At 37.1% G+C, this 17,671-nt stretch overlaps 1 protein-coding gene across 4 annotated transcripts in view; it reads left to right on the forward strand.

The window, feature by feature from the left end:
* The window catches only part of PHF6 (PHD finger protein 6), a 54,734-nt gene that overhangs the window by 26,151 nt on the left and 10,912 nt on the right, over positions 1-17,671 (forward strand). For 3 of the 4 annotated variants that reach the window (XM_037046048.1, XM_037046050.1, XM_037046049.1), the window contains 4 exons: positions 13,013-13,182; positions 13,349-13,492; positions 14,461-14,565; positions 17,329-17,462. In XM_037046048.1, coding sequence (XP_036901943.1) covers positions 13,013-13,182; positions 13,349-13,492; positions 14,461-14,565; positions 17,329-17,462 — 553 coding nt within the window. The remainder of the gene's footprint in view (positions 1-13,012; positions 13,183-13,348; positions 13,493-14,460; positions 14,566-17,328; positions 17,463-17,671) is intronic. The other variant, XM_037046051.1, reaches the window with a different exon arrangement.

Raw genomic sequence — 17,671 nt, forward strand, 5'->3', positions numbered from 1 at the left:
TTTAGATAATTACATTTCCTACCTTTGTAAAGTATTATTGCAAAAATGTCTAACATTGGTAGTAGCAAAAAGCTCTAGCTTGTAACTGATGGTAGTGCCTGTTTTGTAGAATTACTTTAATATGACAGTACTTTAATGTGTTACACTAAGCATTTGAGTTTCTACAAGGAACTGTGATGACATATGAATAATGGTTCTTTTAAAACAATTTTCATTAAGGGGTTAAGGCCTTTGTATTTACTAATTTATATGAAGTGAAGTAATCTGTGACAAGATAAATGGTATCAGGAGTAGATGCCACTAAGTGTTAGCCATTCACAGCAATAATGTGTAGAATTTGTCATTATCACAAACCTAACCTCAGCTCAGTTTAGGTACTTGAAATTGTAAGGAGCCAAACTTGTGGTTTATTATTTTCTTAAATTACCTAAAATAGAATGTTTTACATGGGATGGGTGCTCAAGAAATGTTTGTGACCTCTTTATTTTCTTGGCTTGAATCTAAGCACAGTATATAATATGTCATTTATTCTGGGTGATACTTCCTTATCCTGTAGCTTGTCTTCCACCAAGTGTTAGTTGAGCAAGGTGAAAAAATAACAGTGGGGTTTCAGTTTCTGGGGGGTGGGAAGACACAATTTAGTGACATATATGATAAACTGATTAAAATACAGTGGTGACACATGGAAGTACTTAGATAAAGGGTCCCCGCATTTCCATCTTACTCTAAAATCTTCCAGGAAAAAATATATGAATATTTAGAGAGAATGAATGAAATCAAATGTGGTGTAAGATATTAATATTTGGGTAAAGGATATACAGGATTTTTTGACAAATTTTTATGTCTGAAATTACCTTAAAAGGTATCGTAGCGATAAGTGCCACAGTGACAGTGACTATAAAATCCCAGGTGTTCTGGGTTTAAGGGAATCTTTTCTGCCTAACCTTGGAGTCTGTAGTCTTGATTTTCAGAGACCTGGTGGATAACCTAACAGACAATTCAGAATCTTTGTATTAGAGCTTGTAATTCAATTTATGTTTCAGGAAAAATGGTCACCACAGTTATATTAATCCTAGAAGTGCATTGAAAATGTGTTATCATTTGTGTAGATTCAAAGCCTTTGCCTGCTTTAAATTTCCTTAGTATTCTTTCCCTTGTTCATTTCCTCTAAAATACACTACAATGTTCAGTCTTCATTAAGTAGAAGTTATGGTGAGAGTTTAATAGGGTATCAAAGTTTTTCAAAACCTTTTTTGAAAATATTTTACTTATTTTTAGAGAGGGGAAAAGAGAGAGAGAGGGAGAGAAACATCAGTGTGTGGTTGCCTCTCATGCACCCCCCTATTGGGGACCTCACCCACAACACAGGCATGTGCTCTGACTGGGAATTGAACTAGTGACCCTTTGGTTTGCCGGTGGGCACTCAAGTCCACTGAGCCACACCAGCCAGGGCAAAAATCTCTTAAGTTTTATAGCATTGAATGGACTTTTGAAGTACTGGAAAGGTAGTTCCGTACATTGGTTGAATATGGGCTTTGAAATCAGATCTATATTTAGATAATCTTAACTCTCCCAATTATTCATTATATGATCTTGGGCAAGTTATTTAGTATGCCTTAGAGCCATAGATACTGTATCAGTAAAATGGGGATTTAAAAAAAAACCTACCTCATGGGATTACTATAAGGATTAAATGAACTAATATGTGTAAAACTGTGAGCAATGTTCTTGTCATTCCTCCTTGAAAACTCTACCTACCTTTATTTCTATTTGTCTTTTCATGTGCTCTTCCTTGGAAGATAACAGAATTTAAATTGTATTTGTGATTTTACTTGGAAAACTTTAGTAATGTATTCATATTGTGCTCTCCACTAGAGCTGACTCCATATTAGTTCATTGAGTCACCAGATTTATTGACTACCTATGTGCAGAGTACTGTGCTAGGCATTATTTATGCCCCTCTTTGATTTAGCACACCTCTCAAACTTCAATTATAAGAACTTTCTAACACATGTAAGAGTGTGTTTGAAACAAAGCCCATCATCCAGCTTTAGTTAGCTTGTCATCCTGCTCTCCATCTATGAGTCTGTCTCTATTTTGCTTATTAGTTCAGCTTGTTCATTAGATTCCACATGTGAGTGAAATCATATGGTGTTTGCCTTTTTGTGACTGGCTTATTTCACTTAACGTAATGTTCTCTAGGTACATCCACACTGTCACAAAGCATAAAATTTTGTTCTTTTTTTATAGCGAGTAGATTACATTGTGTAAATGTCCCATAGTTGTTTATCTACTCATCTGCTGATGGACACTTGGATGGCTTCCATTTCTTGGCGATTTTAAATAATGCTGCAGTGAACATGGGGTTGCTTATGTTCTTTCAAATTAGTGGTTTTGGTTCCATCAGATATATTCCTAGCAGTGGGATCGCTGGGTCAAAAGGCAAATCCACTTTTAATTTTTCGAGGTATCTCCATACTGCTTTTTCCACAGTGGCAACACCAGTCTGCACTCCCACCAAGAGTGGAACCTTTGATTTTTAAAAAATATCTTTATTGTATTCTTTTTCATTACCCTTTAGTTACCTCTACCCCCAGCAATCACCACCCTGTTGTCCATATCCATGACTCCTTTTTCCTTTTTGCTCAATCTCTCCACCCCTAACCACCCCCCCGCCTTAGCTGTCATCTGCTCTCCATCTATGAGCCTGTTCCTGTTTCCTCGTTAGTTCAGTTGTTTCATCCATCCCCCTCACCCACTTCCTCTATCTGGATTATTTTGAATTAAATACCAGGTATCAGATTTCATATTAGCATACTTAGTTAAAAATAATATATTTTATCTGTACTATGTATTTATATATTCATATGCATAAAAGAAATAATTTACCTGATACCTTTACTGAAAAGGCAGAATGCAGAGTTTACTAGTGCCATGGAGCTTGCACACCACATTTCCAGTGGAGGAGTCAGGGCGGGTGATCTCCAGTCTTCCTTTTGTGGCAGCCCTAAAGAATCAAAGCATATGTGGTGATTCTTGCCCTAGCTTTAAGGATTGGCCTCCCCCCACTTTTTATTTTAAAAAATCTCAACAACCATTGAGTTCCTGCTAGGTGTGGACACATTGGGGAATTTAGAAAGTAGCCCCTGTGGACAGAGAGCTTAAAGCCTGACAAGAGCAATAATTAACAATGGAATACAATTTTCTGTTTTAAAAAGTGTTTTTCACAAACATTGTATTTTAAAAAAAGGGTTTATTTGTTTTTAGAAAGCAGGGGAAGGGAGGGAGAGAAGGAGAGACATCAATGTGTAGTTGATTCTTGCACACCCCCTACTGGGAACATGGCCCTTAAGTGCCCTCACTGGAAACCAAACCTGTAACCCTTTGTTTCACAGGCCAGAACTCTATCCACTGAGCCGCACCAGCCAGGGCAACAGAAGCATTGTTTTAAAGCAGCCTTTTCAGTAAGGTGTTAGTCATTACAGCCATTACATACCAAGAGGCTTTGCCTTGAGAACAGTTAAGTAACAAGTTAAGACCTAGTAGATGTCAGTTTCCAGACTTTCTGTCCAGGGGTTCTTTCTCCTTCTCCTCTTAACTACTGTGAAAATTTAGGGTGGGAAAGGATATGTAGCTTAAACCAGGAAGGAAGGAGATAAGAAAACACTGATTAGGAAGGAGAATGAATTGGTAAGTGGACAGGTAGGACTTTATAATACTAGGAAGGGGAGAGTTACTTTTCTGGTAAATTGGTCATTCCCATGCCTCATAAGGACAATCAGAAGGGTAACCTGGCCATTTTAAAGTGACAGACAGGGTACTTCGGGCCAAGATGGAGGTATAAGTAGATATACTTTGCCTCCTTGCACAACCAAAACAAAGGCAACAAATTTAAAAACAAAAACAACCAGCCCTGCCTAGTGTGGCTCAGTGGATTGAGCACAGGCCAGAGAACCAAAGGGTTGCAGGGTCGATTCCCCATTAGGGTGCATGCCTGGGTTGTGGGTCAGGTCCCCATTGAGGGGTGCGTGAAAGGCAACCACACACTGATATTTAAAAAAAAAAAGAAAAACAAAAACAATCAGATCTGCCCGAAAAATGGAACTGTGTGGAAGTCTGACAACCAAGGAGTTAATGAAGAAATACTCATCCAGACTGGTAGGAGGGGCAAGACGAGCAGCGAGGATGGAGAGGATACATGGTGGGACAGCAGAAGGAGGACTGGGTGGACCCACATTTGTGTGTGGATAAATGGGAAAGGACAACTGGGGTATAAGACAGACCGTGCAACCTAGGATTCTAGCACAGGGGAACAAAGCCTCAAAACCTCTGGCTGTAAAAATCTGTGGGTGTTAACAGCAGTGGAAGAAACTCCCAGCCTCACAGGAGTTGGAGCGACCCACAGGGTCCTGGAATCTACACAAACCCACCCACCCAAGAATCAGTACCAGAGGGGCCCAATTTTCTGTGGCTGCTGGGGGAAGTGACTGAAAGCCAGCTGAGAGCCGAGTAAGTGGCGTTGTTCCCTCTTGGACCTCTCCCCTGCATACAGCACTACAACTCATCAAAGTGGGTTGTCCCAATCTGGAAAATACCTAAGGCTCCACCCCTTACTATGTAACAGGTGTGCTGAGACAAAGAAATATGGCCCAAATGAAATAACAGATCAAAGCTCCAAAAATAGAACTAAGTGGTGAAGACATAGCCAACCTATCAGATACAGAGTTGAAAACGGTGGTAATCAGGATGCTCACAGAAATGATTGAGTACAGCTGCAAAATAAAGGAAGAACAGAAGGCTACACAAAGTGAAATAAAGAAAAATATACAGGGAACCACCAGTGAAGGGAATGAAACTGGGACTCAAATCAATCATCTGGAGCAGAAGGAAGAAATAAACATTGAACAAGAACAGAATGAAGAAACCAGAATTCAAAAAAACATGCGGAGCGGCTTAGGAACCTCCAGGACATCTTTAAACATTCCAACATCTGGTGCCAGAAGGAGAAGAGGAAGACTAAGAAATTGAAAACTAATTTGAACAAATGATAAAAGAGAACTTCCCCAATCTGGCAAAGGAAATACACTTCCAGGAAGCTCAGAGAATCCCAAAGAAGTTGGACCCAAGGAAACACACAAAGGCATATCATAATTACATTAGCCAAGGTTAAAAACAAGGAGAGAATCTTCAACACAGCAAGAGAAAAGGAGAGAGCTACCTACAAAGGAGTTCCCATCAGACTGTCAGCTGATTTCTCAAAAGGAACCTTGCAGGCAAGGAGGGGCTGGAAAGAAGTATTCCAAGTCGTGAAAGACAAGGACCTACATCCAAGATGGCTCTCTCCAGAAAAGCTATCATTTAGAATGGAAGGGCAGATAAAGTGCTTCCCAGACATAGTCAAGTTAAAGGAGTTCATCATCTCCCTTGTTATATGAAATGTTAAAGGGACTTATCTAAGAAAAAGATAGAAAATATGAACAGTAAAATGACAACAAACTTACAACTATCCACAAATGAACATGAAAAGCAAACCAAGCAAACAACTAGAACTGGAACAGAATCACATGGGGGGTTTTCAGCGGGTAGAGGGAGGGGGCAGAATGGGGGAAAAGATATGGGGAATAAGTTTAAGTGGTGGGTTCAAAATAGGCAGGGGAAGGCTAAGAATAATATAGGAAATGGAGAAGCCAAAGAAGTTAGTATGTATGAACCATGGAAATGAACTAAGGAGGGGGATTCTGGTGGGGGTAGGTAGGGTAGAGGGGAGTAAAGGAGAAAAATGGGACAACTGTCATAACATAATCAATAACGTACTTAAAAGTGACAGGCATATGGGGACTGTTTTCATAAAACTTGAGTCTTGGTGTGGCACACAAGGACAAGCTTATTTTGTTACCTTATCAGCCTAGATTTTCGGCATTTGCAGCTGAGAATGGTAGGGTAAGGTTTTATTGTTTGTCATATTCATTCGTTTAAGTATATGAACATTGTAAAACAATCAGCAGTACAGAGTGTACACTGTACCCCTGGCTAGTGTGGCTCAGTAGATTGAGTGCTGGACTGCAGACGGAAAGGCCACCGGTTCAATCCCCAGTCAGGGCACCTGCCAGGGTTGCGGGCCAGGTCCTCAGTAAGGATTGCATGAGTGTCAATCACACATTGCTGTTTCTCTCCCTCTCTTTCTCCTTCCCTTCCTCTCTGTCTAAAAATAAATAAAATCTTTTAAAAGACAATAAATAAGTAAAACCTTTAAAAAACTGGTAATTACCTGCTGGTGAGGATGTGGAGAAATTGGAACCACTGTGCAATATTGCTAGGAATAAAATCTGTTTATTTATTTATTTATTTTTTAAAGATTTTATTTATTTTTAGAGAGAGGGGAAAGGAAAAGAGGGGCAGAAACATCCATGTGTAGTTGCCTCTTGCACCCCCTTACTGAGGACCTGGTCCACAACCCAGGCATGTGTGGTAACTAGGAATCAAACTGGTGACTTTTTGGTTCACAAGCCAGCGTTCAGCGCACTGAGCCATACCAGGCAGGGCCATTTTCAATTATTTTTTAGGATAAGTTCCCAAGAGTAAAATCACTGAGTCATACATAGGGTTCAGTCCTTTTAAGGTTGCCGTATTTCTTTCTAGAAAGATTGTGGTAGGTTATAGTCCCATCATCAGTGGATAACGTTACCCCCTCCTTTCACCACATTGGATATTATACATTCTTTTAATTACAAAGGTAGTACATTGTCTATTGTTTTAAAAATTAAAACAGTACTATTAAAATGAAAGTAGTTTAAAAAGTACTCTCTTCACCCTGAAATCACATTCTCTGACAGGGTGGTGTCTAACCTTTTGGCGTCTCTGCGCCACATTGAAAGAATTTTCTTGGGCCATACATTAAATACATTACAACATGTAATCACAAAATAAAAAAATCTCATGATGTTATAAGTAAATTTACAATTTTGTGTTGAGCCGCATTCACAGCCACCCTGGTGTGCATACATCCCTCAGGCTGCGGTTTGGACACCCCTGTTCTAGGACTGACTAGTAACAAGGGTTTGATGTATATTTTCCCAGAGCCTTTTTTACATATATGCACAGTCTTACACATTAAAATATATATGTAGTCCTGGCTGGCATGGCTCAGTGGACCAAGGGCAGGCCAGTGAGCCAAAGGGTTACTGGTTTGATTCCTAGTCAGGGCACATGCCTGCATTGTGGGTCAGGTCCCCAGTAGGGGGTACATGAGGGGCAACCTCACATTGAGGCTTCTCTTCCTCCCTTCCCCTCTAAAAACAAAGAAGTAATGCCCTGGCTGGCGTAGCTCAGTGGATTGATCGCGGTTCGATTCCCAGTCAGGGCACATGCCTGGGTTGCAGGCCAGTTCCCGGAAGGGGACACACCAGAAGCAACCATACATTGATATTTCTCTCTCTCTCCTTCCTTTCCCCTCTAAAAATAAATAAATAAAATCTTTTAAAAAATAAAAATAAAGAAGTAAAATCTTTAAAAAGACATATGCATACTTTTTAAAAAACACATTGGGTTCATAGTGGATATAATAATGTTAGACAACTTTGCTTTTTTCACTCTGTGGTATAGTTTTTAACAATTAAATCACCTAAAGTAAGTATAACTGTAGTTTAAGTATTTCTGTATTAATAAAATCAGTTATATCTATTTTTTCACACGTAAGTAAAAAACTGCATTGATCTTCCTTGTACATATGTTCTTCAGTACGTGTACAAGCAATAGTGTAGGATAGAGACTTAGAAATGAGGTTGGCAGCTGAAAGGGTTTGTGCATTTAACAATGGGAACGAGCACTGTCATGTACATACAGTTTATGCTCCCATAAACAGTGTATGAGACTGTCCAGTTCCCCACACCTGTGCTGGATATTATCAGTCTTTCATTTTTGACTGGTTATTTCACTTAACTTCTATTTGTTTTATCACTAGTAGGGTTGGGCTTCCTCTAGTTTTTTTTTTTAAAGATATTTATTTATTTGTTTATTTGTTTGTTTATAGAAAGGGGGAGGGAGGGAAAAAGAGATGGAGAGAAACAGTGTGTGGTTGCCTCCCACATGCCCCTGGCTGGAGACCCAGCCCCACATCCCAGGCATAACCCCTTGGTTCCCAGGCCCACACTCAATCCACTGAGCTACACTAGCCAGGGCCTGCTAGTTTTTTTTAGTCATCTGTATTTCTTCTGCAGATTGCTAGTTCCTAATCCTTTGTGCTTTATTCTCTTGAGGTTTGTCTTTTTAAAGTTGTAATTTTTAAATTTTTAAATTTAAAAATTAAAAGCTACAACTTTTTAAATTTGTAATGCTCTCTCTATTATAGATATTAATTCTGTTACTAAATGCAACTGATTTTTAATTTATCATTTGTCTTTTCACTTGTTTTATGGTGCTTGTGCCACAGAAAAGTTTAGTCAGATCTCTTGATTTTTCTATTTAAGGCTTCTTAGGTGTCCTGACCCCAAGATTATAAAGACTATTCTTCATTTTCTTTTGTTACATTCATAATTTATTTTATGATTGGCTTTTTATCCATCTCTAAGTTATCATATGGTCTCAGGAAATGGATCTCATGTTTTCTCTAAATGGGTAGCCAGCTGTGCCATTAGTCTTTCCCTTATTCATTTGAAATGCCGCCATTATAATATTCTGGATCCCCTCATATATATGTGGGTCTACTTTCTTTTTTTTAAGATTTTATTTATTTATCTTTAGAGGGGAAAGGAAGGAGAGAGGGAGAGAAATATCAATATATGGTTGCCTCTTGTGCACCCCTTGCTGGGAACTGCTGGGAACCAGCCTGCAACCCAGGCATGTACCCTGACTGGGAACTGAACCGTGATCCTCTGGTTCGCAGGCCCTCGCTCAATCCACTGAGCTACACCAGCCAGGGCTTCTACTTTCTTTTTTTATTATGAAATTTCTTTTACTTCAATACATTGTAAGACTTACTGGGGTCTAAAAAGACCATAAGAGTGGAAGGACAGAATGCTTGAAAAGATTAGGTTTATCTTTAGATTTTAATTCAAATGTAATTTCTGTAGGTCTATTTTCCTCTTTTTTCAGATTTTATCCATTTGTTTAGAGCGAGGGAAAGGCAGTTTCAAAAAAAGAGGGAGAAAAACATCAATCAGTTGCTTCTCACACATCCCCAACCAGGGACCTAGCCTGCAACCCAGGCATGTGCCCTGACTGGGAATCAAACTGGCATCTTTTTGGTTCACAGGCTAGCGCTCAACCCACTGAACCACACCAGCCAGGACTGGGTCTGTTTTCAACCTTGTTTTCTCTTCTGCTGATATAAGAGGTCTGTCTGGAAAAAGTCCAGCTATTGTTAGTACAACAAGAATGGTTTGCCCAACATCCTGCATATAACTGGGCAGCCAAGGGGAGTGGGTTGGAATGTGCATACACGAACAATAACAACTTCACTGTATTGGTCCATGGGGGTGGCAGATGCTGTTGAGTGACCATCTGTACTGTGTGGTTGTCACATTCAAAATGACTGAGTGAGGAAAGCAATGAATCCGCATCAGATTTTTTTTTAATTTTAGATTTTTATTTATTTATCTTTAGAGGGGAAGGGAAGGAGAGAAATTTCAATGTATGGTTGCCTCTCATGAGTCCCCTGCTGGGAACTGGCCTGCAATCCAGGCATGTGCTCTGACTGGGAGTCGAACCGCAATGGTGTGGTTCGTAGGCCCGCACTCAATCCACTGAGCTACACCAGCCAGGTCTACATCAGATTTTGCATTAAGCTTGAACATTTCTCCCTGGAAACTATTTGGATGATTCAGAAGGCCACAGCTTTGGGTGACTGCTGATTGGCAGGCAGCTTCATCAGGACCACATGCCCGCTCATGCATCACACCTCCTGCTGAGTGTTTTGGCAAAACATCAAATTACCCAGGTGACTCAGCCCCCCCCCGCCCTACAGTGCAGATTTGATGCCTTGTGGCTTCTGGCTTTTCCCAAAACTAAAATCACCTTTGAAAGGGAAGAGATTTCAGAATGTTGATGAGATTCTGGAAAATATGATGGAGCAGCTGATGGCAATCGGGAGAGCTGTGTGAGGTCCCAAAGTGCCTACTTTGAAGGGAACTGGGGCATCATTATCCTATGTACAAAGTGTTTTGTATCTTCAATAAATGTCTCTATTTTTCATAGTGTATGGCTGGATACTTTCTGGGCAGACCTCATATCTATTCCTGTGCCAGCGTTTTAACTGCTGTTGCTTTATAATATGTTTAGATCTTTTTGGAAAAGATCTTTTATTCTGTATTGTACTTTTACTCTTCCAGAAAACCATGAAATCAACTTTTAACTTTCATTTTATTGGAGTTTTGTTAAATTAGGTTATTGACAATTGATGTATCATTCTAATGTTGATCCTGTTTATCAGAAGCATAGTCTATCTGAGCATTTTTGTGGGATTTCTTTTATGTTTTTATTTTAACACATTTTTGTTGAGTTAATTGTAGTTTTCTATAATATATTAAGTCTGCTGTTTTGATAGATGAAATAATATATCACTTAATTTACACTTCTTTGATTCTAGAGAAGGCAAACTTTCTAAAAGCATCTTTACTTCTCTTCTTTGAGTTATTTATTTGATCATATGTTTGATCCATTTATTTGTTGGAACCTTAATCTTTATGAGCTTATGTCATAAGGATACTAATCCTTTGTAATAGGTACAAAAGGCATTTTTTTCAGTTGCCTTGTAATTTTATCATTTTTTTTACTTTCAGAAGTTTGAAAGTTTAATAAAGTTAAGTCCATCATCTTTTGTGATTTTTTTTTACTGTTGCTGTTATGAAGTCCTCTAAAATTTTATATTGAATGATTTTATATGTGAGACAGACAGTGCCCTGTTGTGGTTCAGTGGATTGAATGCTGGCCCGTGAACTGAAAGGTTGCCAGTTCAATTCCCAGTCAGGGCACATGCCTGGGTTGTGGGCCAGGTCCCTAGTAAGGGACGCATGAGGGGCAAACTCACACTGATGTTTCTCTCCCTCTCTTTCTCCCTCCCTCCACTCTCTCTAAAAATAAAAAAATCTTTTTTAAAAGACAGGCCAATATGCTCTGGGGGAAACCGTCATGTTGGCCTGATAATGGGATCAATTCAGTAATTTCTTTATAGATGTTTAATCCTAGTGTTATTATAATGTTATTGATTATCTTCATAGTAAATAATAGAATATTATATATATATTACAAATTATATATTTATCATAATGATCGAAATACCTATGATTTTTCATTTTAAGAAATTTTAATTTTTGGTAAGTGTAAGTAATTGTTCTAACAGCTTTAATGAAATTCTGTATTGAAAATTGTAAGTTTGAATGTTTAAAGTAGGTGGTGTATTCTGATAGGAAATTTGCTATAAGGTTAAGATTAGAAGATATCTTTAATTGACTTGCGTGTCTTCATAAGATTTATTTACATGAAGTTGTCTTATTGCCTGTAAAACTCTGTCGTCTAACTTTTACTTTTTCCTCCTTTCCTCCCTCAAATCCTACAATAGTCATGTGATGTTCTATTGACACAAATTTGTATTAACTGTTTTGCAAACAATCTAAGGTTCTGAGTTCCTGAAGTTTATATATTTGTGTACTAATTGAATTACTATTTTCTTATCTTAGTGAATCTGCTTCTATTTCTAAAAAAATCTTTCACAGTATTTATTAGGAAAAGCCAGCATAGGAGTTGATAGGCTTTCTCATTGAGAAACTAGTCCCTGAAATTATAATCAGTACAAACAGTACAAAAAAATGAAGAAGGTATTAGAGATATGTGTAAAACTTTTTATAGTTTGACCTTAGTCAAGTAAACATTTGGTTTTTATGTATTTTTGAGCACTAAATATGTTGTCTTCTATACAGTAGACTCTTAATAAATAAAATATGTGTAGTGAACAACTAAATGAAACACCTTCCATTACTGGTAGAAATTATTATAAAAATGCTGGGAAATGCAGTTCCAAAATTCGACATATTTTATTTAATCCATTAAAGTATGTACTGCAAACCTGTAACATAGCTTTTCTACCACTTATGTTAGAAACTCCTTTTATACTTAGTATTTATTTAATTAGGTGATCAGTTAGGTCACTTGAAGTTGACTTCCATGTTGAATTTGATCATTTGACTTTCATGATAGTTTACAGAGCTATCTATCTAGAGCAGTGCTGTCCAAGTAGGCTTTTCTGTGATAGAATGACACATCAGTAGAGACACATCTTGCCACATATGACTAATAAGCACTTGAAATGTGGTCAGGGCAATGGAAGAACTGAAGGTTTAAGTTTACTTAATTATAAATGACTTAAATTTTTAAAAGCCTCATGTTGCTAGTGGCTACTATATTAGACAGCACAGATATACTTTATTTTCATTTAGTTTTCTGAGTTGTTCTAAGTTTATTTTCTAGGTAAGTCTTTTGAGTTCACCAACCGTACGAGGTAAAGCTGTAAAATCTGTGAAAAAAAAATACTAGAGCTAATTCTAAAGTTTACTTATTAGAGTTTAGAAATGTTTCCGGGAAAACCAGTCATGTTGGCCTGATAATGGGATCAATTAAGTAATTTCTTTATAGATGTTTAATCATAGTGTTATTATAATGTTATTGATTATCTTCATGGTAAATAACAATATTATATATATTACAAATGATATAATACTTATAATGATTGAAATATCTGTTTATGATTTTTCATTATGTGCACAGTCAGGATTGCAGAACTCATTTCAGAAGAATTATAAACTCAATGTAAATAATTTTTCAGTGATTATAATAAAAGCACTTTTATTTGATTTTTTTGCATTTATAAGAAATGTTAGGTCGCTGTATTGAACATACCACAAACTATTTCTCCTCGTTTTTGAAGGCAGTTTCATCCTTAGGAGAAATCTGTAGTCTAAAGATTCATGAACTAACATTTATTTTAAGATTGGTCTATGTCAAGTTTATGTTCATTTTTAAGCAGCTGATTTAGAAGAAAGCTTTAATGAGCATGAACTGGAGCCCGCATCACCTAAAAGTAAAAAGAAAAGTCGCAAAGGAAGGCCACGAAAAACTAATTTTAAAGGGCTGTCAGAAGATACCAGGTCCACATCCTCCCATGGAACAGATGAAATGGAAAGTAGTTCCTATGTAAGTAGAAAAATGCTGTGTTCTTACTTGTTGCACTATGGATATTTCATTTAACCTGTGCTTAGTGGTAAAATTCATCATTTGAAATGTTGACTAATCATGATCGGTACTAATAGACTGTTTTAAAGGATTTCTTTAAAAGTTTTTTTCTCTTTTACATTTGCAGAGAGACAGATCTCCACACAGAAGCAGCCCTAGCGACACCAGGCCTAAATGTGGATTTTGTCATGTAGGGGAGGAAGAAAATGAAGCAAGAGGAAAACTGCATATATTTAATGCCAAAAAGGCGGCTGCGCATTATAAGTGTATGGTAAGCATGGTTCATTTTATGTGCTTTTAAACCCAAGTTTTTTGAGAAGCATTTAGCTAGTGAGCAGATTCGATACCTTCCTCCCCAGCGTTAGTGTTTTACAATTATGAATAGTATATCCTATAATCCCAAACCTTCATAAACTTTAGATTTTTTAAAATGTAGTCTTTATAATTTAGTAGGGTTTAAATTCTAATAATACTAACCTATAATTAACTCAAAACTGTAAATATTTCCGCTTTGTAAATGTGTCGTGAAACATATAACATGTTCGATATCCACTATAACCTGGTAAATGTCTCTCATTGCACGTCACACACTGTATTACAGTTAATTATGAGCATCTCTTCCTTAATAGACTTAAATTCCTTGAGGATAAGGATCGTATCTTATTTTTGCATCCTTAGCATATAGTATACATACACTTTTGAATTAGACTGTATTGAATTACTCATCGCATTTTTGATTCGGTTTTAAAATATGTATTATTTATACCAGAGATTCTTAGCTAGAGATTAAGCATATATTTACCTGGGGAGCTTTTTCCAAAATTTATACCCTGGGAGTAAATCCCAAACATGTCTTGTTTCGGGGAAAGAAATCCCCAGGTAATACAGATCTGCATCTATGGATGCAATTTGACAGTTGAAACTATTTTTTAAAACTGTGGAAATGTAAAACATTTGAGATGACAGCATGACACTGTTGAAATCTACATTGTTTAATAAAAAGTATTTGATCTTAGTTCCACACTGGCAGCGTTAGTTGTATTTCATTCATTTTATTTGGGGTTATGTTTTAATCAGATGCGGGAAAAGATTAAAAACATTTGAATCAGCACTTGATTATTAAGGAAAAGTCTTCTTTCTCAGGATATTAAAGTAATATAATACATTTGTTATTGTATTTAACCATTTTCTCAAAAGGATTCTGAATATTAAATGTTCTTGCATGTTTTTCTTCTCCAGTTATTTTCTTCTGGCACAGTCCAGCTCACAACAACATCAAGAGCAGAATTTGGAGATTTTGATATTAAAACTGTTCTTCAGGAGATTAAGCGAGGAAAAAGAATGGTCTGTGGTTTTATATTTATGCTACGCATCGTTTCTCTTCTGACTTTCTGCTTTAATATAGAACGCAGCTCAAATTGATCTAGTCATAAAAAATTTACATAGAACGGTTCACATGTTAAAACACAGTGTCTATTTGACTTATTTATAATATAATAAAGGATGCTGACGTGACTGAAACTTACTCCTTTTTATGTAACTTCATTACTTAAGAGAGTTATACTGAGCTCTATATTTTAGGGTATATGAGAGCCTTTTAATAAAAAATGAAAATGTGAGTGTAATGCACTTACAAAGTTTAAATGTTAACACTGTTTAAGCATGCCTAAAGAGAAATTCCCTGACCCCAACAGGGCATTGAGAACCTCCCCATGTTGTGGTTATTTTTCTTGGTAATAGGAAAGGATTTTTTTTTTCAGAGCTTTCTGTTTAGTTAAAGTTCACACACAAAGTTATATTTCTTAAAATGTTTATCATAGCTTTAAAGTTTTCATTAAAATGTGCCTAAGTCTCATGTTTTAAGCATACTGAGTTACTAATAGATAGCTTTAAGTAATAGTAGCATCTTTATTGATCACTTACCCCTTTACAGTTTATGAGAACTATAAGATGTCAATGGAATGCAAAATCATTTCTTTAAGACAGCAGTTATCTCTAGAAATGACTTTAATTTTTGAATTTTTTTATTGTGAAAATTTCTAAACATATCAAAATAAGAAAGACTAGTAACACACATCTATCCATCACCTTGACTCATCAGTTACTAAGACTTTGCGGCACTTGTTTTCATCAGTGCCCTTAATATAATGCCCTTTTAATCTTGTTGCTTGAAGTTTTTTAAAGCAGAGCTGAGACATCATATCATTTCACCTCTACATATTTCAGTATGTATCTCTTAAAAGTTGAACATGTCTTTACCTAACCACAGTGTCATTACACTTTATAAATTAACAATGAGTCCTCAGTGTCATTTACCACCCAGTTTGTATTTGCATTTCCTCAGTTGTTTCAAAACCATCTTTTCAAAGTTGATTTGTGTGAATCAACTTTGAAATCAGAACCCATGGGAGGTTCATACGTTACCTGTGGTTGTTATACCTTCAGTGATCTAGGGCATGCCCTCCTCCCTGTCTTTGTTGTTTCTGGTTTGGTTTTGTTGTATGCCATTGGCTTGTTGGAGAAAATTGATTGGTTGTCCTATAGACTATCCCACATGTTTTTATTTGTCTGTTTGCTTTTTCATGATGCCATTTAACCTCCCTCAGTTCTCCAGATTTTCTTTTAAAGTGAAGTTAGGTGTAAAATCTTGATTAGATTCAGTTTCAACATTTTAAGGGGTGAGAATATTTCACAGGTGGGAGTTATATCATCCAAATTTTATCACATCAGACAACTCGTGATGTCTGACCCTTGGATTCAGGTGGTGAGTCTGACCTCTCTGTTGTGAAATCCCCCTTCATTCTTTCACCTAGGGGTTTCAGGCATTGCTGATCTTTGTCTGAATCCATTAGAAATGACTGATTCTTTGTGTAACTGCATTTTTGAAGGTATAAAGATTATTGATGTTCTCTGTGCCATATAAATCCATTTTGGTTTATTGATACTTCAATTGCATTTTAAAAACGAAACTCCTTTAAAACAACGTATAGACTAAAAAAGGGAGGAAAATCGCTTCATTGTATCATACAGAATAGTGTTGTGTCATATAGCTGAAGTCCAAATAGGTGACTGGGATAACAGTTCACTTCTCTTTTTTAAAGATTTTATGTATTTATTTTTAGAGAGTGGAAGGGAGGGAGAGAGGGAGAGAAATATCAATGTGCGGTGGCCTCTTGTGCACCCCTTGCTGGGCACCTGGCCTGCAACCCAGGCACGTGCCCTGACCGGGACTCGAACAGGTGGCCTTTAGGTTCGCAGCTTGGCACTCAGTCCACTGAGCCACACCACCTGGGCACGATTCAGTTCTTTTGATCAGCTTATTTACCACTGCTGCGTTGTTGAGTGTTAGGGTAAGCACTAACCTAGCATTTCCCCAAGTGTTCTCCAAAGGACATTAGTTCATCAAGATGCTCTACCAGCCCTCCAAACATAAAATGGAATGTGGAGTTCAGTAAACTTTTGAACTCTTTACTATATCTGTCTTCCTAGAGAAGAGGTTGGGAGAAGTTCCCCCATCAAGCAATCTGTATAAAACTAGCATTTCTCAAACTTCCTCAATTGGCCACGAGACCCTTTTGTCAGCATTTACCTTTTCATCTGAGAACATTCTTGAGGCACAGCTGATCTAGGCCAGATTGAGGAATCATGAAAAGTTTTCAACCTCTTTAGTCTCCCTCTGCCCTTGTGCCTATTTGGTAGCAACCCCTTTGCTGGGGGAATTGCTTTCCTATCTTCTCATTCCATAATAGGAAAGGAAATGATTCCAGGGAGGAAAAGAAACCACGAAAATACAGAATATCATTCTTTTTGTGTTTGGCAGTATTAAGAAGTGTCTTATTTATGTTTAGATGCCAGATTTCTAATGGTTAGTACGGTTAAATAATGGAAACACCAGGAGATGACTTAATATTAGAAAATCTATCACAGTATGATTTAAATGCTGCGTGATTTAATATATTGCTATATAATAAGTTCAGTGCATTCTTTTTCAACAGAAAATTGGCTGTTTGCTTTGTAAACTGGAATGTTTGGCTGAAATATGATGAAAGTAGAAAAAATAAGCTTTGAAATACTGCTTATGACTATTCTTTCTCTTCCCTTAAACAGAAATGCACACTTTGCAGTCAGCCCGGTGCTACTATTGGATGTGAAATAAAAGCCTGTGTTAAGACTTACCATTACCACTGTGGAGTACAAGACAAAGCTAAATACATTGAAAATATGTCACGAGGAATTTACAAGTAAGAGAACAATTGTCCGTTTTCCTAAAATTGTCAGTAAGTAACTGCCTAAATATAGATGACGTTAGTTTACTTGATCACCATTTTTAGATGGCATTTAGCAAAGTATAGAATCGTGAGGGATCTATATAGGAATGAGTACTGCCGTTAGCATTTTGCCCTGACTGTACAACCATGGATAAGCAGTCATTCAACTAGTATTTATTATG

The sequence above is a fragment of the Sturnira hondurensis genome, unplaced genomic scaffold (assembly GCF_014824575.4).
Source record: "Sturnira hondurensis isolate 20B ecotype Veracruz unplaced genomic scaffold, ASM1482457v3 Scaffold0004786, whole genome shotgun sequence".
Taxonomy (NCBI): domain Eukaryota; kingdom Metazoa; phylum Chordata; class Mammalia; order Chiroptera; family Phyllostomidae; genus Sturnira; species Sturnira hondurensis.